The sequence below is a fragment of the Pseudophryne corroboree genome, chromosome 6, assembly GCF_028390025.1.
Source record: "Pseudophryne corroboree isolate aPseCor3 chromosome 6, aPseCor3.hap2, whole genome shotgun sequence".
Lineage (NCBI taxonomy): Eukaryota > Metazoa > Chordata > Amphibia > Anura > Myobatrachidae > Pseudophryne > Pseudophryne corroboree.
The window spans coordinates 437,765,943-437,787,864 of NC_086449.1; the positions used below are offsets into that span (position 1 = coordinate 437,765,943).

At 47.1% G+C, this 21,922-nt stretch overlaps 1 protein-coding gene and 2 pseudogenes across 3 annotated transcripts in view; 1 reads left to right on the top strand and 2 right to left on the bottom strand.

Annotated features, from left to right (window-relative positions):
- Positions 1 to 21,922, bottom strand: part of REDIC1 (regulator of DNA class I crossover intermediates 1) — a 362,880-nt gene that overhangs the window by 83,122 nt on the left and 257,836 nt on the right. For all 3 annotated transcript variants that reach the window (XM_063927089.1, XM_063927087.1, XM_063927088.1), the window contains one exon: positions 12,145 to 12,211. In XM_063927089.1, coding sequence (XP_063783159.1) covers positions 12,145 to 12,211 — 67 coding nt within the window. The remainder of the gene's footprint in view (positions 1 to 12,144; positions 12,212 to 21,922) is intronic.
- LOC134937132 (5S ribosomal RNA) lies at positions 15,849 to 15,967 on the bottom strand (annotated as a pseudogene).
- Positions 17,282 to 17,400, top strand: LOC134937133 (5S ribosomal RNA; annotated as a pseudogene).

Sequence of the window (21,922 nt, forward strand, 5' to 3'; positions counted from 1 at the left end):
CGCAAACTCCCCAGTCTCCATTCTTATAGGGACCAGGAGTTAATTAAATCATAAGTGCAGTCACCTGAGTATCCACCTGTTTGGCTCAATACTAGGAACGTGTGTGTGTATAATATCTAAAGGCACATATGCACTTATGATTTAATTAACTCCTGGTCCCTATAAGAATGGAGACTGGGTGGTAACCGAATACTTTCTCCCTCTGAGGAAACGACCAGTGTACGTAGGTCGAGAAACGCGTCAGGGTTTATTCGGACTTGGGATCCCGGCAACTCTCCATTTGTGCTTTGGATATTCATCACAATTTCTGCACCGCACCAGTGGATCCGCTTTCACCACAGCCACCTGCAGTGGTCCGCCTTGCTAAACGGGGACCGTGGCCGTCATCTATTCCACTCGGGAGTTTGCGGTACAGCCGTCTGGTGCATGGTGATTTTCAGTGCCGTTTAGCTGAACGCATCCGGATGCGGTAAGCGGCTATTTATTGAAAGATTCCATAAGTGTGCTTTAGGGAGAGCGGTAGACGGAGCCGCTGTAAAGCACACTGGAAGACGGATTTCTATATACAAAGCTGCTATCCTTTTGGAATATAAAGTGCTGGAACAAGCAGCACATCTGTTATCTGATAATCCAATATAAGTGATTTTCCGGATTAAATAACTTTTTAGAAGTGAATAATTTGCAAAAAAAGTTATTTAAACACAAATTGATGAACTCATTGCTCTAAATAGAAGGAGCGTTTGACTGTCTAATTTGGAATCCATTATTGCATTAAATGGACTGTAAGCTGGAGGATCCCATTTGTTCATAATTTTATGTTTTATCAATTACACATATATATATATATAATATATTGTATTCCTTGTGCAGTTTTAATTAAATATTGCTAATTCAGTCTGCTTGCGCTCTCTACTTCCTTGTTTTTTTTGTTGTCTTTGTAGGTTTGCTAATACCTATACTTTTGAGAGCAGCAAGCAGCATATCAGCCTAGGCTCTTAGAGGCGCCTTTATTTTCTCTTTTGGAGTTTACCTTTGGCAGAAATTGGGGACGAGTCCGCAATTCTGCCCTGTCCATATGAAAAACCAGAAAGGGGCTTTTACATGACAAAGCCGCCAATTCTGACACACGCCTAGCCGAAGCTAATGCCAATAGCATGACCACCTTCCACGTGAGATACTTTAGCTCCACGGTCTTAAGTGGTTCAAACCAGTGGGATTTCAGGAAACCCAACACCACGTTGAGATCCCAAGGTGCCACTGGTGGCACAAAAGGGGGATGAATATGCAGCACTCCCTTAACAAACGTCTGAACTTCAGGAAGAGACGCCAGTTCCTTTTGAAAGAAAATGGATAGGGCCGAAATCTGGACCTTTATGGATCCCAACTTCAAGCCCATAGTCACTCCAGACTGTAGAAAGTGCAGAAATCTGCCCAGTTGGAATTCCTCTGTAGGGGCCTTCCTGGCCTCACACCAAGCAACATATTTTCGCCATATGCGGTGATAATGCTTTGCTGTCACGTCCTTCCTAGCCTTTATCAGCGTAGGAATAATTTCCTCCGGAATGCCTTTTTCCGTTAGGATCCGGCGTTCAACCGCCATGCCGTCAAACGCAGCCGCGGTACGTCTTGGAACAGGCAGGGCCCCTGTTGCAACAGGTCCTGTCTGAGAGGCAGAGGCCATGGGTCCTCTGTGAGCATTTCTTGCAATTCCGGGTACCAAGGTCTTCTTGGCCAATCCGGAACAATGAGTATTGTTCTCACTCCTCTTCTTCTTACGATTCTCAGTACCTTGGGTATGAGAGGAAGAGGAGGGAACACATAGACCGACTGGAACACCCACAGTGTTACCAAGGCGTCCACAGCTATCGCCTGAGGGTCTCTTGACCTGGCGCAATATCGTTGCAGCTTTTTGTTGAGACGGGACGCCATCATGTCTACCTGTGGTAGTTCCCATCGATTTGTAATCTGAATGAAGACTTCTTGATGAAGTCCCCACTCTCCCGGGTGGAGGTCGTGCCTGCTGAGGAAGTCTGCTTCCCACTTGTCCACTCCCGGAATGAACACTGCTGACAGTGCTTGTACGTGATTCTCAGCCCACCGAAGAATCCTGGTGGCTTCCGCCATCGCGACTCTGCTTCTTGTGCCGCCCTGGCGGTTTACATGAGCCACCACGGTGATGTTGTCTGACTGAATCAGCACCGGTTGGTTGCGAAGCAGGGGCTCCGCTTGACTCAGGGCGTTGAATATGGCCCTTAGTTCCAGGATATTTATGTGCAGACAAGTTTCCTGACTTGACCACAACCCTTGGAAGTTTCTTCCCTGAGTGACTGCCCCCCACCCTCGGAGGCTCGTATCTGTGGTCACCAGGACCCAGTCCTGTATGCCGAATCTGCGGCCCTCGAGAAGGTGAGCACTCTGTAGCCACCACAGAAGAGACACCCTGGCCCTGGGGGACAGGGTGATCAGCCGATGCATCTGAAGATGCGATCCGGACCATTTGTCCAACAGATCCCATTGAAAGACCCTCGCATGGAACCTGCCGAAGGGAATGGCCTCGTACGATGCCACCATCTTTCCCAGGACTCGCGTGCAGTGATGCACCGACACCTGTTTCGGTTTTAAGAGGTCTCTGACTAGAGTCACAAGCTCTTGAGCCTTCTCCGTTGGGAGAAACACCTTCTTCTGGTCTGTGTCCAGAATCATGCCCAGAAAGGGCAGACGCGTCGTAGGAATCAGCTGCGATTTTGGGATATTCAGAATCCAGCCATGCTGTTGCAAAACTTCCTGTGAGTGCGCTACGCTGATTTGCAACTGCTCTCTCGACCTCGCCTTTATGAGGAGATCGTCCAAGTATGGGATAACTGTGACTCCTTGCTTTCTCAGGATCACCATCATTTCTGCCATTACCTTGGTAAATATTCTCGGTGCCGTGGACAGACCAAACGGCAACGTCTGGAATTGGTAATGACAGTCCTGTACCACAAATCTGAGGTACTCCTGATGAGGCGGATAAATGGGGACATGCAAGTAAGCATCCTTGATGATCAGAGACACCATAAAATCCCCCTCTTCCAGGCTTGCAATGACCGCTCTGAGCGATTCCATTTTGAACTTGAATCTTTTCAGATAAATGTTCAGGGACTTTAAAATAAGAATTTACTTACCGATAATTCTATTTCTCGTAGTCCGTAGTGGATGCTGGGAACTCCGTAAGGACCATGGGGAATAGCGGCTCCGCAGGAGACTGGGCACAAAAGTAAAGCTTTAGGACTACCTGGTGTGCACTGGCTCCTCCCCCCATGACCCTCCTCCAAGCCTCAGTTAGGATACTGTGCCCGGACGAGCGTACACAATAAGGAAGGATTTTGAATCCCGGGTAAGACTCATACCAGCCACACCAATCACACCGTACAACCTGTGATCTGAACCCAGTTAACAGCATGATAACAGAGGAGCCTCTGAAAAGATGGCTCACAACAATAATAAACCGATTTTTGTAACAATAACTATGTACAAGTATTGCAGACAATCCGCACTTGGGATGGGCGCCCAGCATCCACTACGGACTACGAGAAATAAAATTATCGGTAAGTAAATTCTTATTTTCTCTGACGTCCTAGTGGATGCTGGGAACTCCGTAAGGACCATGGGGATTATACCAAAGCTCCCAAACGGGCGGGAGAGTGCGGATGACTCTGCAGCACCGAATGAGAGAACTCCAGGTCCTCCTCAGCCAGGGTATCAAATTTGTAGAATTTAGCAAACATGTTTTCCCCTGACCAAGTAGCTGCTCGGCAAAGTTGTAACGCCGAGACCCCTCGGGCAGCCGCCCAAGATGAGCCCACCTTCCTTGTGGAATGGGCTTTTACAGATTTTGGCTGTGGCAGGCCTGCCACAGAATGTGCAAGCTGAATTGTACTACAAATCCAACGAGCAATAGTCTGCTTAGAAGCAGGAGCACCCAGCTTGTTGGGTGCATACAGGATAAACAGCGAGTCAGATTTCCTGACTCCAGCCGTCCTGGAAACATATATTTTCAAGGCCCTGACAACGTCCCACAACTTGGAGTCCTCCAAGTCACTAGTAGCCGCAGGTACCACAATAGGTTGGTTCAGATGAAACACTGAAACCACCTTAGGGAGGAAATGAGGACGAGTCCTCAATTCCGCCCTGTCTGAATGGAAGATCAGATAAGGGCTTTTACAGGATAAAGCCCGCCAATTCTGACACGTGCCTGGCCGAGGCCAGGGCCAACAACATGACCACTTTCCATGTGAGATATTTTAACTCCACAGATTCAAGTGGTTCAAACCAATGTGACTTTAGGAACCCCAAAACTACATTGAGATCCCAAGGTGCCACTGGAGGCACAAAAGGAGGCTGTATATGCAGTACCCCTTTTACAGACGTCTGAACTTCAGATAGTGAAGCTAGTTCTTTCTGGAAGAAAATTGACAGGGCCGAAATTTGAACCTTAATGGACCCCAATTTTAGGCCCATAGACACTCCTGTTTACAGGAAATGCAGGAATCGACCTAGTTGAAATTCCTCCATCGGGGCCTTACTGGCCTCGCACCACGCAACATATTTTCGCCAAATGCGGTGATAATGCTTTGCGGTTACATCCTTCCTGGCTTGACCAGGGTAGGGATGACTTCATCCGGAATGCCTTTTTCCTTCAGGATCCGGCGTTCAACCGCCCTGCCGTCAAACGCAGCCGCGGTAAGTCTTGGAATAGACAGGGTCCTTGCTGGAGCAGGTCCCTTCGTAGAGGTAGAGGCCACGGGTCCTCCGTGAGCATCTCTTGAAGTTCCGGGTACCAAGTCCTTCTTGGCCAATCCGGAGCCACGAGTATAGTTCTTACTCCCCTCCGTCTTATAATTCTCAGTACTTTTGGTATGAGAGGAAGAGGAGGGAACACATACACTGACTGGTACACCCACGGTGTTACCAGAGCGTCCACAGCTATTGCCTGAGGGTCCCTTGACCTGGCGCAATACCTGTCCAATTTTTTGTTTAGGCGGGACGCCATCATGTCCACCTTTGGTTTTTCCCAATGGTTTACAATCATGTGGAAGACTTCTGGGTGAAGTCCCCACTCTCCCGGGTGGAGGTCGTGCCTGCTGAGGAAGTCTGCTTCCCAGTTGTCCACTCCCGGAATGAACACTGCTGACAGTGCTATCACATGATTTTCCGCCCAGCGAAAAATCCTTGCAGCTTCTGCCATTGCCCTCCTGCTTCTTGTGCCGCCCTGTCTGTTTACGTGGGCGACTGCCGTGATGTTGTCCGACTGGATCAGCACCGGCTGACCTTGAAGCAGAGGTCTTGCTTGGCTTAGGGCATTGTAAATGGCCCTTAGCTTTAAAATATTTATGTGAAGTGATGTCTCCAGGCTTGACCACAAGCCCTGGAAATTTCTTCCCTGTGTGACTGCTCCCCAGCCTCGCAGGCTGGCCTCCGTGGTCACCAGGACCCAGTCCTGAATGCCGAATCTGCGGCCCTCTAGAAGATGAGCACTCTGCAACCAACACAGGAGAGACACCCTTGTCTTTGGTGACAGGGTTATCCGCTGATGCATCTGAAGATGCGATCCGGACCATTTGTCCAGCAGGTCCCACTGGAAAGTTCTTGCGTGGAATCTGCCGAATGGAATTGCTTCGTAGGAAGCCACCATTTTTCCCAGGACCCTTGTGCACTGATGCACTGACACTTGGCCTGGTTTTAGGAGGTTTCTGACTAGTTCGGATAACTCCCTGGCTTTCTCCTCCGGGAGAAAACACCTTTTTCTGGACTGTGTCCAGGATCATCCCTAGGAATAGAAGACGTGTCGTCGGGATCAGCTACGATTTTGGAATATTGAGAATCCAACCGTGCTGCCGCAGCACTATCTGAGATAGTGCTACCCCGACTTCCAACTGTTCCCTGGATCTTGCCCTTATCAGGAGATCGTCCAAGTAAGGGATAACTAAAACTCCCTTCTTTCGAAGGAGTATCATCATTTCGGCCATTACCTTGGTAAAGACCCGGGGTGCCGTGGACAATCCAAACGGCAGCGTCTGAAACTGATAGTGACAGTTCTGTACCACAAACCTGAGGTACCCTTGGTGAGAAGGGTAAATTGGGACATGTAGGTAAGCATCTTTGATGTCCAGAGAGACCATATAGTCCCCTTCTTCCAGGTTTGCAATCACTGCTCTGAGTGACTCCATCTTGAATTTGAACCTTTGTATGTAAGTGTTCAAGGATTTTAGATTTAAAATTGGTCTCACCGAGCCGTCCGGCTTCGGTACCAAATAGTGTGGAATAGTACCCCTTTCCCTGTTGCAGGAGGGGTACCTTGATTATCACCTGCTGGGAATATAGCCTGTGAATGGCTTGCAATACTGTCTCCCTGTCTGAGGGAGACCTCGGTAAAGCAGACTCTATGAAACGGCGAGGGGGAGACGTCTCGAATTTCTTGAGACGGGCCCCCACCGTGCCTGAGACCGCTTGTAAAGCCCCAGCGTCATGCTGAGGACTTTGCGGAGGCGGGAGAGGGCTTTTGTTCCCTTCTCATGTTGAGAAGCTACCTGGGGTAAAAATGTGGATTTTCCAGCCGTTGCCGTGGCCACCAGGTCTGTTAGACCTACCCCAAATAACTCCTCCCTTTTATAAGGCGATACTTCCATATGCCTTTTGGAATCAGCATCACCTGACCACTGTCTTGTCCATAACCCTTTTCTGGCAGAAATGGACAGCGCACTTACTCTTGATGCCAGTCGGCAAATATCCCTCTGTGCATCACGCATATATAGAAATGCATCCTTTAAAATGCTCTATAGTTAGTAATATACTGTCCCTATCTAGGGTAACAATATTGTCAGTCAGGGAATCCGACCAAGCCACCCCAGCACTGCACATCCAGGCTGAGGCGATTGCTGGTCGCAGTATCACACCCGTGTGAGTGTATATACATTTTAGGATATTTTACTGCTTTCTGTCAGCAGGTTCCTTAAGGGCGGCCGTATCCGGGGACGGTAGTGCCACCTGTTTAGACAAGCGTGTGAGCGCTTTATTCACCCTAAGGGGTGTTTCCCAACGTGCCCTATCCTCTGGCGGGAAGGGGTATGATGCTAATAACTTTTTAGGAATTAACAGTTTTTATCGGGGGAAACCCACGCATCATCACACACTTCATTTAATTCCTCAGATGCAGGAAAAACTACAGGCAGTTTTTTCTCACCCAACATAATACCCTTTTTAGTGGTACTGGTATTATCAGAAATGTGTAAAAACATTTTCCATAGCCTCAATCATGTAACGTGTGGCCCTACTGGAAGTCACATTCGTCTCTTAATCGTCGACACTGGAGTCAGTATCCGTGTCGGCGTCTGTATCTGCCATCTGCGGTAACGGGCGTTTTAGAGCCCCAGATGGCTTTTGAGACACCTGGACAGGCACAGGCTGAGTCGCCGGCTGTCTCATGTCATCAATCTTTTGTAAAGAGCTGACACTGTCACATAATTCCTTCCATAAGCTCATCCACTCAGGTGTCGACTCCCTAGGGGGTGACATCTCTGTTACAGGCAATTGCTCCGCCTCCACCTCATTTACCTCCTCATACATGTCGACACAACGTACCGACACCCAGCACACACACAGGGAATGCTCTGATAGAGGACAGGACCCCACTAGCCCTTTGGGGAGACAGAGGGAGAGTATGCCAGCACACACCAGAGCGCTATATATATATACAGAGATAACCTTATATAAGTGTTTTTCCCCTTATAGCTGCTGTATTGTTATACTGCGCCTAATTAGTGCCCCCCTCTCTTTTTAACCCCTTTCTGTAGTGTAGTAACTGCAGGGGAGAGCCAGGGAGCTTCCCTCCAACGGAGCTGTGAGAGAAAATGGCGCCAGTGTGCTGAGGAGATAGGCTCCGCCCCTTTCTCGGCTGCCTTTTCTCCCGTTTTTCTGTGGAATCTGGCAGGGGTTAAAATTCATCCATATAGCCCTGGGGGCTATATGTGATGTATTTTCGCCAGCCAAGGTGTTTTTATTGCTGCTCAGGGCGCCCCCCCCTAGCGCCCTGCACCCTCAGTGACCGAAGTGTGAAGTGTGCTGAGGAGCAATGGCGCACAGCTGCAGTGCTGTGCGCTACCTTGGTGAAGACAGGATGTCTTCTGCCGCCGATTTTTCCGGACCTCTTCTTGCTTCTGGCTCTGTAAGGGGGCCGGCGGCGCGGCTCTGGGACCGAGCTCCGAGGCTGGGCCTGTGTTCGGTCCCTCTGGAGCTAATGGTGTCCAGTAGCCTAAGAAGCCCAATCCACTCTGCACGCAGGTGAGTTCGCTTCTTCTCCCCTTAGTCCCTCGATGCAGTGAGCCTGTTGCCAGCAGGTCTCACTGAAAATAAAAAACCTAAAACTAAACTTTCACTAAGAAGCTCAGGAGAGCCCCTAGTGTGCACCCTTCTCGGCCGGGCACAAAAATCTAACTGAGGCTTGGAGGAGGGTCATAGGGGGAGGAGCCAGTGCACACCAGGTAGTCCTAAAGCTTTACTTTTGTGCCCAGTCTCCTGCGGAGCCGCTATTCCCCATGGTCCTTACGGAGTTCCCAGCATCCACTAGGACGTCAGAGAAATTTAATATAGGTCTGACCGAACCGTCCGGTTTCGGTACCACAAACATTGTGGAATAGTATCCCTTCCCCTGTTGAGGAAGGGGAACCTTTACCACCACCTGCTGGAGAAATAGCTTGTGAATTGCCGCTACCACTACTTCCCTTTCTATGGGGAAAGCTGGCAGGGCCGATTTTAGGTAACGTTGAGGGGGCATCACTTCGAATTCCAGCTTGTATCCCTGAGAGACAATCTGTATAGCCCAGGGATCCACCTGTGAGCGAACCCATTGGTGGCTGAAATGTCGGAGACGCGCCCCCACCGCTCCTGGCTCCACCCGTGCGGTGGATTTAGTGCGGTGGACCGCGTCATGCGGTGGATTTAGTGGAAGCCGGGGAGGACTTCTGTTCCTGGGAACTAGCTGTAAGGTGCAGCTTTTTTCCTCTGCCCCTGCCTCTAGCAAGAAAGGAAGCACCTCTGATTTTCTTGCTTCTTTGTGCGCAAAAGGACTGCATTTGGTAATACGGTGCTTTCTTCGGTTGTGAGGGAATATATGGCAAAAAGTTTGACTTCCCAGCAGTAGCTGTGGAAACCAGGTCCGAGAGACCATCCCCAAACAATTCCTCACCCTTGTAAGGTAACACCTCCATGTGTTTTTTGGAGTCGGCATCACCTGTCCACTGCCGAGTCCACAGGACCCTCCTGGCAGAAATTGACATTGAATTAATTCTAGAGCCCAGTAGGCAAATGTCCCTCTGGGCATCCCTCATATATAGGACAGTGTCTTTTATATGCCCCAGGGTCAGCATAATGGTATCCCTGTCTAAGGTATCCATTTCCTCAGACAAATTATCTGTCCACGCTGCTACAGCACTACACATCCACGCCGACGCAATTGCCGGCCTCAGTAGAGTCCCTAAATGTGTATAAACAGATTTCAGGATACTTTCCTGCTTTCTATCTGCAGGATCCTTTAGGGTGGCCGTATCCTGCGACGGCAGGGCCACCTTCTTAGATAAGCGTGTCAGAGCTTTATCTACCCTAGGGGAGGATTCCCAGCGCACCCTGTCCTCTGGCGGGAAAGGGTACGCCATAAGTAACCTTTTGGAAATCAGGACTTTCTTATCTGGGGAATCCCACGCTCTTTCACATAACTCTTTTAACTCATGTGAAGGGGGAAAAGTCACCTCTTGCTTTTTCTCCCCATACATATAAACCCTCTTGTCAGGGACAGGGTTTACCTCTGATATGTGTAAAATATCCTTCATCGCTATAATCATGTAACGTATAGCTTTTGTCATGTTTGGTTGCAATTTTGCATCATCATCGTCGACACTGGAGTCCGAATCCGTGTCGACATCTGTGTCAACCATTTTGGATAGTGGGCGCTTTTGAGACCCTGAGGGCCTCTGCGCTGTAGGATCAGGCATGGGTTGAGACCCTGACTGGCCCGAGGTATCCGCTTTATCCAACCTTTTATGTAAGGAGTTTACATTATCATTTAACACATTCCACATATCCATCCAATCAGGTGTCGGCACCGTCGGCGGCGACACGTCAGTTAACTGTACTTGCTCTGCCTCCACATAGCCCTCCTCGTCAAACATGTCGACACACGCGTACCGACACACCACACACACAGGGGAAGCTCTAAATGAGGACAGGACCCCCACAAGGCCTTTTGGAGAGACAGAGAGAGAGTATGCCAGCACACACCCCAGCGCTATATAACCCAGGGACTACACAGTAACTTAGTGTTTACCCAGTAGCTGCTGTATTATGATTTATGCGCCTAAATTTATGTGCCCCCCCTCTCTTTTTTACCCTTCTACCGTGATTCTGCAGGGGAGAGCCTGGGGAGCTTCCTCTCAGCGGAGCTGTGGAAGGAAAATGGCGCTGGTGAGTGCTGAGGAAGAAGGCCCCGCCCCCTCAGCGGCGGGCTTCTGTCCCGCGATTTCTTGTAAAATAAATGGCGGGGGCTCATACATATAACAGTGTGCCACTGTTTATATGCAGCATTCGCCAGGAGGTAACAATTGCTGCCCAGGGCGCCCCCCCCTGCGCCCTGCACCCTACAGTGACCGGAGTGTGTGGGTTAGTGTGGGCGCAATGGCGCACAGCTGCAGTGCTGTGCTCTACCTCATGTGAAGACAGGAGACTTCTGCCACCGATTTCGATGTCTTCTCCGCTTCTGCCGGCTTCTGTCTTCTGGCTCTGCGAGGGGGACGGCGGCGCGGCTCCGGGAACGGACGACAAGGTCGGGTCCTGTGTTCGATCCCTCTGGAGCTAATGGTGTCCAGTAGCCTAAGAAGCGCAACCTAGCCGCAGTTAGTAGGTTTGCTTCTCTCCCCTCAGTCCCTCGTAGCAGAGAGTCTGTTGCCAGCAGAAGCTCTCTGAAAATAAAAAACCTAACTAAAATACTTTCTTAATAGCAAGCTCAGGAGAGCTCACTAAAAGCACCCAGCTCTGTCCGGGCACAGATTCTAACTGAGGTCTGGAGGAGGGGCATAGAGGGAGGAGCCAGTGCACACCAGATAGTGCTAAATCTTTCTTTAGAGTGCCCAGTCTCCTGCGGAGCCCGCTATTCCCCATGGTCCTTACGGAGTCCCCAGCATCCACTAGGACGTCAGAGAAACACCAGTAACACAGTTCCCCCCCCGTCTATAACACCTTGGTGCCGCAGAGGATGGCTGGAGTTATGTGGAGGGCAGCGTTCCCTGTCAGCGTCCTGTTCAGCAGATCTGCAGGGAGAAAATGGCACTGGTGAGAGCTGGAACCGCTCTGAGGAGAAGCCCCGCCCCCTGTAATGGCGCCCGGCTTCCCGACCTGTGTGATTATACTGGCCTGAGGATTTATTTGCTAACAGTGGGACAAGCCCCTGTTAGCAGCGGTGACTAGTATAGGGCATGTGTGCTGGCTCAGGACACCCCTCAAGCGCTTAAACCATGTTGCTGAGCCAACTTGGAGCGCAGCCTGTCAGAGCTGCGCTCCCACCCTTGTGCCGCTATTCATCGCCGATGACCCGCTAACCGGGCCACCGACACTGTACTCACCACTCTTCTTTCTTCTGGCTCTATTTTCTAGCTCTGTTAGGGGGTGGCGGCTGTGCTGCGGGAGTGAGCGGTCACCTCGTGGGCTTGCGATCAGCACCCTCAGAAGCTCAGTGTCCTGTCAGCGGAGATAGAGAACCATTACCTTCAAGAGTTGGTTCCTACTCTCCCCCTCCACCCCCCCCCCCCCCCAAAGTCCCACGAAGCAGGGAGGCTGTTGCCATCAGCCTTCCTGTAACTTAACAAACTCAGAAAATAATAAAACTAAAAAAACTCCAAAGAGCTCCCCTAGCTGTGACTGGCTCCTCCGGGCACATTTTCTAAACTAGGTCTGGTAGGAGGGGCATAGAGGGAGGGGTCAGCCCACACTGTTAAACTCTTAAAGTGCCAGTGGCTCCCAAGGGACCCGTCTATACCCCATGGTCATCCTTTAGGACATAAGGAAAATAAATGTATAATAATAACAATAATAATAATGATAATAATATTAATAATATACCTGGTTGGATGGACAATTCAGTGTATTAGGATTAATTCTGAACTCTATATTTGGCATCTGTGATGATCTAGACAAGGAAAGGGTAATAAAACAAATACTTTTTTTTATTTAAACCACACACAAAAAAAAAATATGAAAAAGACATGATTTTCTTGGTTTTAATATACTGTATGTACCTTTAATAATTATTAATTCCCTATGACTTTTACAGGTGAGGCCCACATACAGTTATATTAAGCATCTTTGTACTGAAAACATAACAGCTTTCAAAGAAAACTCTGCACGTCTTGCAGTATGTGGTATCTGGTCAGGTTACAGAAACCAAGAAATAATACCGAAGAACAAATAGGAAAAACTCATGAGTGGGAGAGGGCAAAACTAATTACCTTAAATGAGAAAAACAACACTGAAAAGTACAAAAATGTATAACAGTTTATTACCACACTATGGACATAATTCATATTTAAATGCAATGGGCGATGTTTATGCAATGGAGTAATTATCGGCAGAATGCGCATGCGCTGCAAACCAACTCACAATGAAGATTTCATGGAAAAGTTATTGACAGGAAGTGACCGTTTGGAGGTGATAATGAGGAATTTACAGAGAGTGGTTAGATAAAATAGGATTTTAATACCTACCGGTAAATCCTTTTCTCTTAGTCCGTAGAGGATGCTGGGAACTCCAAAATGACCATGGGGTATAGACGGGATCCGCAGGAGACATGGGCACACTATAAGACTTTGAATGGGTGTGAACTGGCTCCTCCCTTTTTGCCCCTCCTCCAAACTCCAGTTAGAGAACTGTGCCCAGGGAGACGGACATTTCGAGGAAAGAATTTATTGTTTAAACACTGTGAGTGTCATACCAGCTCGCACCTCGAACATGCCGCCAAACGTGGCATTCAAAAGAACACCAGCCGATGGCATGAAAAATATATAGCAATATGCTGACCGAAAATGTAACACAACCTGTGTGTGAACACGACCAATAATAGCATACCACATGCCATGGCATGAATAACTTCAGCAACAAACTTGACTGAAAAGAAACACCACCTGAGTGTAACCACCAATAGCTGCAGATACAGCACGCACTGGGACGGGCGCCCAGCATCCTCTACGGACTAAGAGAAAAGGATTTACAGGTAGGTGTTAAAATCATATTTTCTCATACGTCCTAGAGGATGCTGGGAACTCCAAAAGGACCATGGGGTTTATACCATAGCTCCACACCGGGCGGGAGAGTGCGGACGACTCTGCAGCACCGATTGGGCAAACATGAGGTCCTCATCAGCCAGGGTATCAAACTTGTAGAACTTAGCAAAAGTGTTTGAACCCGACCAAGCAGCTGCTCAGCAAAGTTAAACCGCTGAGACTCCTCAGGCATCCGCCCAAGAAGAGACCACCTTCCTGGTAGAATGGGCCTTCACCGACTTTGGTAACGGCAATCCAGCCGTAGAACGAGCATGCCGAATCGTATCACAGATCCAGCGTGTAACAGTCTGCTTAGAAGCAGGAACCCCAAATTGGTTGGGAGCATACAGGATAAACACAGCCTCTGTTTCCCCAATCTGAGCCCCTCCGGAGACATAAACATTCAAAAGTCTGACTACATTGAGAGACTTCGAATCAGCCAAAGCTTTTGTAGCCACAGGCATCACAATAGTTTGGTTCATGAAATAGGGCTCTTGTGAAACAAAGCCGCTAATTCCGACACCCGCCTTGCGGACGCCAAGGCCAACAGCATGACCACTTTCCAAGTGAGAAATTTTTACTCAACCTTTCGTAAAGGTTCCAACCAGTGTGACATAAGAAACTGCAACACCAGGTTAAGGTCCCATGGCGCCACTGGGGCACAAATGGAGGTTGGCTGTGCAGAACTCCTTTCACGAAAGTCTGAACTTCTGGAAGGGTGGCCAATTCTCTTTTGAAAGAAACCTGATAAGGCCAAAATCTGCACTTTAATGGAGCCTAACTTTAGGCCTGCATTGCTTGCAAAAAATGGTGAAAACGACCCAGCTGAAATACTTCCGTAGGAGCATTCTTGATTTCACACCAAGACACATACTACATCCAAATACGGTGGTAAAGCTTCGCCGTTACTCCTTTCCTAGCCTGAAACAATGTGGGAATGACTTCACCGTAAATACCCTTTCGGGATAGGATATGGCGTTCAACCGCCATGCCGTCAAATGCAGCCGCGGTAAGTCTTAATACAAGCCCGGACCTTGCTGTAACCGGACCTCTCGTAGAGGAAGAGGCCAGGGATCTTCTATGTAGTAAGTCTTGAAGATCTGGATACCAAGCCCTCCTTGGCTAGACCGGAACAATGAGGATCGCCTGAACCTTTGTTCCACTTATGTTTATCACCCTCGGAAAGAGTGAAAGTGAAGGGAACACATAGACCGACAGAAACACAGATGGTGCCACGAGGTCGTCCACTGCTTTTGCTTGAGTGTCCCTCGATCTGGAACAATATCCCTGAAGCTTCTTGTTGAGGCGAGACGCCATCATTTCTAATTGAGGAATTCCCCAAATACTTGTCACTTCTGTGAAAACTTCTTGATGAAGACCCCACTCTCCTGGATGGAGATCGTGTCTACTGAGGAAGTCTATTTCTCCGTTGTCTACACCCGGACCGAAGACCGCTAATAGAGCGTTTACATGCCTTTCCGCCCAGCGGAAAACTTTTGCGGCTTCTGCCATTGCCGCTTTTCTCCTCGTTCCGCCCTAGCGGCTTACCTAAGCCACTGCTGTGAAGTCGTAGGACCGAATTAAGACAGGCAGATCGCGAAGAAAAATAACCCTGCATACTAGAATAAGTAGTGCAGTGGCCGAATCAATTATGGGACACAAAGAACACCATAAATGTATAGAACACTTTCAATTACATTTAAACTGGACCCATAATTGATTCGGCCACTGCACTACTTATTCTAGTATGCAGGGTTATTGATCAGGCCTGTTGGTTTCCTTTATAGCAGTGTATATTAACTTTTGTAGTTTTAATAGGCACTTCCTGTTTGAGTGCCTTAAATAGCCTAGCTTTGGCTCTATGCAGCATGCAGCTACCATTAGGCTCATGGCACCTGAGCTGTAAGTATGCTACCTCCGCTGCTACCTGTGGTGTTTGTCCCTTGAATAGTCTGCAAAAGGAAAATTGGGTTAAGGATGCCGCACAAGAGTAAATGATGTTGCATGAGTAGATAATTAATGTAAGTTTCCAAGAAAACCGACCAACCGAAAAAACTTTCGGAATTAATCACCATCTACCATTAAACTGTCAAAGTTGTGGGTAGAAAAAAGGAGGGTGATTGTCGATGGTGCTCCCATGGGTCTATTACATTGGTAATAAAGAGAAGAGAGAAAAAGAAAAAGAAACCCTTGTTGGGAGCACTCACTCTTGGAAACAATGGAGAGTTAGATAATACTTGATAAATTAGGTATTTAAAACGTAACTTTTAATTATTTATGGGTAAAATACGGAGTACACCCTGTTTTGTTGTTTAAAATGTAATTAAATAAACGTGAATCATTGGTTTCGAATTACCGCTGTGAATATATAGGTGAAAACATGTATATATATAAGGCCAAAAAATTGCAAAAAAAGGTTCGGCATGAAATATGGCAAAATCAAGGAATGTGCCCACCAGGTATTGTTTTTTAGGTTAGTGCAATAATCTGAGTATTGCCGTCAAGTAAAACCTACAACACCAGGTATTCCTTAGTGGTCAACCACCTAAGTACTGACCAGGCCCAACACCGTATTGCTTCCAAGATCGGACGAGATTGGGCATGCGCGGTGTGGTGTGGTAGTAGATTTCGGTTTGAACAGCTGGTATGCAGCTATCAACTACAACACAGACCTGGTTCTTGAAATGGGCAGATAGCCTCTTAGAGAAGAGACATATGTTTGACCATCATTGCACCGAATTGTATTCCAAATATATAGGTATACTAAGGTTTAAATCATATGATCAGTCGGTTTTGCCAAACTGAGCCGCCTGCATGTTGCTTTTGATTGTGTGTGCTATGCAACATAAATCCCCAATGGATTTTTCACACGTAGTAGGGCATAAGAAAACCCTTGTTGTACTGATGACACGCCAACAAAAAAACATTAAATAATGAAAGTAATGTAATGTCATTAAGGCTGAAAATTATTCAAAAATATCTTTATCAGCTGTACAGACAGACTGGCAGATAAATAAATAGGGAATGTATTACAAAAGACACAAACCCTCCTGCCCACACTTAGGCTAAACGGAACCTTAGAGCCTGAAACGCCGCATGCTGTCTGTGTGGCAATCTTGTTGCCAAAATAAACCACTAAACATGTATCCACTGAATCTCCACAATAAATTAATCAAAAATATGGCATGCCGAATATAATTTGTGCTTCATTGGCAATTGTATATACAATCATTCATGTGCTCATATTTAAGATATCTGTGAGGAAAAAAAAGAATTATGCTGCTGAATATGCAGGAATAAATGAGTGGCAACATATATGTTCCAATTGCTGCAGCTATAGTGGATGACAGTTTGTAGCTATTTTGTAATGTGTCTGCCCAAAATTGACACAGAAAAAAGTACAAATAAAGATAAGCTGTGTATTGATAGCACTTATGAAACAGATTGTTCCATATGTTGTAGATGTACCTTATATAACTGGCATAATTTGCCGAAAAAAATTGAGGACCAGTGCACCTGTTGTTTAAATTACATAAGTGCGTGGCAGGAGAGCGGGAGACGTGAAAGTGCAGGATATAACTATAAGTGATACTTAGAGCCGTCTGTCGTCTGTCTCCTGTACTGCTGTGTGCCGCTGTCAGTGCCGCGTTCAGCTCGAGTTAACGAGCTGTGAAGATCTGCGGCTTGCCCAGTCTCCTCTCCTGCCGGTCTGCTGGTCACGTGAGCGCGCTCACCGTGACCACGTCCACCTCCCCTACGTACGTTTCACAACGAGCTTGTTCACGGGTAGTGATTTAAACCTTAGTATACCTATATATTTGGAATACAATTCGGTGCAATGATGGTCAAACATATGTCTCTTCTCTAAGAGGCTATCTGCCCATTTCAAGAACCAGGTCTGTGTTGTAGTTGATAGCTGCATACCAGCTGTTCAAACCGAAATCTACTACCACACCACACCGCGCATGCCCAATCTCGTCCGATCTTGGAAGCAATACGGTGTTGGGCCTGGTCAGTACTTAGGTGGTTGACCACTAAGGAATACCTGGTGTTGTAGGTTTTACTTGACGGCAATACTCAGATTATTGCACTAACCTAAAAAACAATACCTGGTGGGCACATTCCTTGATTTTGCCATATTTCATGCCGAACCTTTTTTTGCAATTTTTTGGCCTTATATATATACATGTTTTCACCTATATATTCACAGCGGTAATTCGAAACCAATGATTCACGTTTATTTAATTACATTTTAAACAACAAAACAGGGTGTACTCCGTATTTTACCCATAAATAATTAAAAGTTACGTTTTAAATACCTAATTTATCAAGTATTATCTAACTCTCCATTGTTTCCAAGAGTGAGTGCTCCCAACAAGGGTTTCTTTTTCTTTTTCTCTCTTCTCTTTATTACCCTTGAATAGTCTGTAAGTACTTTTTTTCTTTTTGGTTATAGATGACATGCTAAGCCTAGCTGATTGAGTAATAGCTGCTAAATGTTGTCCTATATTGCACCAGGTATGACTTACATTAGGTTGCATGTTTTATACCTCCTTAGTTGTTTTTTTCATATACCTTTAGTTGTTCCTGGTTGGTTGTTTGACAGGTCACATGTCTTACTCTAATTACAGTGGGTCCTATCTAAAAGGAACCATACATCCGGTCATACTGATATTGGTGTTTTGCCCAGGTAATCTCACCAGTTAGGTATATTTGTACCTCGTTGAGGTTTGAGGTGTAGGTGGAGGTTTCCCTGGACTATTGGAGCGTGAGCACGTGATGCACTTTAAGCACGTCTAATATTGTCCAGTTGTATTCTCCAGCCATTCCTTGACTGTCATTAGGGCCTGGGAGGCACTGGTGGTGATGGTGTAGGTGATTTGGTTTGTTTTCATATTACATTGATTTTAATTGTTTTTAATGTTTATTGTTTAGATGTTTTGAAGTGCCTGTCTTGATAAAGGTCCACATATGGACCGAAACGTCGATGATTGACGGCATCACTTTTGAACCTGATTAAACCGAGTTGATTCAACAATTGGACTCAGAGACTGATTTTGGCGAGAGTGCACCTTCCACTTCGGTGGTAGTTGCGGTATATTGGTGGCCATATATGGTCATTAGGAGCACCCGCATACTTACTTTTATGTACTGATGAGAGTGCAGGACATTCTGTGGATAGATAGAGATATATATATATATATATATATATATATATATACAGGTAAAGGTTTTTTACATTATCATGGTAATTTCCACCCAGTCATACAGTTGGTGCCGACAGGGTCACCCACCTACGACTGTGTCTCCCATACAGTGTTTACTTTGGAAAAGCTTACAACTACTGTCATGCTGACACTTCAACTAATGAATCAAGTATCATCAGGAGTCGGCAACGTCGACAGAGGGTTTCCCATAGCTGTTTGTGGCAGAGCACTCACACATGTCGACACACGTGTACTAAATCGCTATAATGGGTAGATTCCAGAATCTGATAGGGAAACACAGAAATTTTTAACAACATGCTCATTTATATAAATAGTGCTTCTTATATAAATCTATAGTGCACTAAACATTTTGCCCCCCTCCTTTTTTCACAGTTAGTTGTCCCACAGTATTTTTGGCGGGCCAGCGTCTCTGTGAGGAGAAAAATGGCGCTGTATAGAGTTGTGAGGGCTAAGCCATGCCCCCTTCTTGGCGCGCTTCAGTCCCACTAATTTTTGACACTTTTATACTGGCGGGGGTCTGTATACAGTGCCTATGCACTGTATACTTCTTTGCCAGGATGTATTATGAGATATAATTGCTGCCCAGGGCGCCCCCCCCCCCCTGCGCCCTGCAACCGTGTAGTGCCGCCTGTGTGTGGGAGCAATGGCAAGCAGCGTGACCGCTGCGCAGTACCTCAGAGACTCTGAAGTCTTCTGCCGTCACTGAAGTCTTCTGTTCTTCCATTACTCACCCGGCTTCTTTCTTCTGGCTCTGTGAGGGGGGTAACGGCGCGGCTCCGGGAACGAGCAGCTATGTGAACCAAGTGATCAGACCCTCTGGAGCTAATGGTGTCCAGTAGCCTAAGAAGAAGAGCCTTGAAACTCACAGAAGTAGGCCTGCTTCTCTCCCCTCAGTCCCACGATGCAGGGAGCCTGTTGCCAGCAGTGCTCCCTGAAAATAATAAACCTAACATAAAGTCTTTTCAGAGAAACTCAGGAGTGCTCCCCTAGTGTGTGTCCAGTCTCTCTGGGCACAGAGTCTAACTGGAGTCTGGAGGAGGGGCATAGAGGGAGGAACCAGTTCACACCCATTCAAAGTCTTATAGTGTGCCCATGTCTCCTGCAGATCCCGTCTATACCCCATGGTCCTTTTGGAGTTCCCAGCATCCTCTAGGACGTATGAGAAACACAGGCGCGTGACTGCTGTCAGCTGCAAGGTCGTAAGTGCAAAAACATGGCACCTGCATCACTGCTGCTGTTTCCAGTCTGCATAAGCATAGGACTACACTTATCTATGATGTTCCTTGTTTTTGAATACTGGCTGTGAATGTGTACGCAATTTCAAGCACGTTTGCAATAGCTCTGGTGGGCATCTATTTAAATTTCTGGCCAGCAGTTTTACTTGCTAATAGCAGTTCCGTAGCCTAGAAAATTGCAGTTACATGTGTTTACAAACATTAATTAGGACCTATGGCCCTCATTCCGAGTTGTTCGCTCGCTAGCTGCTTTTAGCAGCATTGCACACGCTAAGCCGCCGCCCTCTGGGAGTGTATCTTGGCATAGCAGAATTGCAAACGAAAGATTAGCAGAATTTCGAATAGAAATTTCTTAGCAGTTTCTGAGTAGCGCGAAACTTACTCCTACATTGCGATCAGTTCAGTCAGTTTCGTTCCTGGTTTGACGTCACAAACACACCCAGCGTTCGCCCAGACACTCCCCCGTTTCTTCAGACACTCCCGCGTTTTTCCCAGAAACGCCAGCGTTTTTTCACACACTCCCAGAAAACGGCTAGTTTCCGCCCAGAAACACCCACTTCCTGTCAATCACACTACCATCACCAGAACGATGAAAAAGCTTCGTTATGCCGTGAGTAAAATACCTAACTTTTGTGTAAAATAACTAAGCGCATGCGCTCTGCGAACCTTGCGCATGCGCAGTAAGCGACTAATCGCAGTATAACGAAAATCGGCAACAAGCGAACAACTCGGAATGACCCCCTATGTTCACTACAATAATGTGTAAGTAGGATAGGATCTTAACTTATATGAATCTAGACACAAACATGTCCTTTAGTAAGACAAGAACATTAATTCAAACATCAAATTCTGTATGGTGCCAAATCAAACATTAAAGAAAACACACTGGGGTATATTTACTAAGATCCCGATTTTGACCGAGATGGTGTTTTTTCTTCAAAGTGTCATCTCGGGAATTTACTAAACTCAAATCACGGCAGTGATGAGGGCATTCGTATTTTTTTGGAAGTCCTAGGAAAAAATTACGAATCAATACACCATCGGTCAAATACGCCAGGAATTTGGTAGAAATCGGTCATTTACTAAAAAGTGCAAATCACAAACACTGCCGACAATAGCCAAACACTGCCGTGCTAAAATACAAATCGTGAAAAAGTGCTAAAAAAAACCAGACCTGCTTTTTTTCCCCGTGTTCGGATAGTCATGCACGGATTTATGAGATCCGTGCATGTTTTTCAGTGGGAAGGGGTGGGAAAGTGTTTTTTTTTTTTTAAATGCGTGGGGTCCCCCCTCCTAAGCCAAACCAGCCTCGGGCTCTTTGAGCCGGCCCTGGTTGAAAAAATATGGGGGGGAAAATGACAGGGGTTCCCCCATATTTAAACAACCAGCACCGGGCTCTGCGCCTGGTCCTGGTTCCAAAAATACGGGGGACAAAAAGCGTAGGGGTCCCCCGTATTTCTGAAACCAGCACCGGGCTCCACTAGCCAGATACATAATGCCACAGCCGGGGGACACTTTTATCTAGGTCCCTGCGGCCCTGGCATTACATACCCAACTAGTCACCCCTGGCCGGGGTACCCTGGGGGAGTGGGGACCCCTTCAATCAAGGGGTCCCCCCCCCTCCAGCCACCCAAGGGCCAGGGGTGAAGCCCGAGGCTGTCCCCCCCCCATCCAAGGGCTGCGGATGGGGGGCTGATAGCCTTTTTGTCAAAAAATGAATATTGTTTTTAGTAGCAGTACTACAAGTCCCAGCAAACCTCCCCCGCAAGCTGGTACTTGGAGAATCACAAGTACCAGCATGCGGTGGAAAACCGGGCCCGCTGGTACCTGTAGTACTACTACTAAAAAATACCCCAATAAAAACAGAAGACACACACCTTGAAAGTAAAAGTTTAATACATACATCCACACCTCCATATACATATACTTACCTATGTTCACACGAGGGTCGGTCCTCTTCTCCATGTAGAATCCATGGGGTACCTGTTGAAAAAATTATACTCACAAAATCCAGTGTAGATGGCTCCTCTTCTTTTCTATTTGTAATCCTGGTACTTTGCAAAATAAAAAAACGGACACCCGACCACGCACTGAAAGGGGCCCCATGTTTTCACATGGG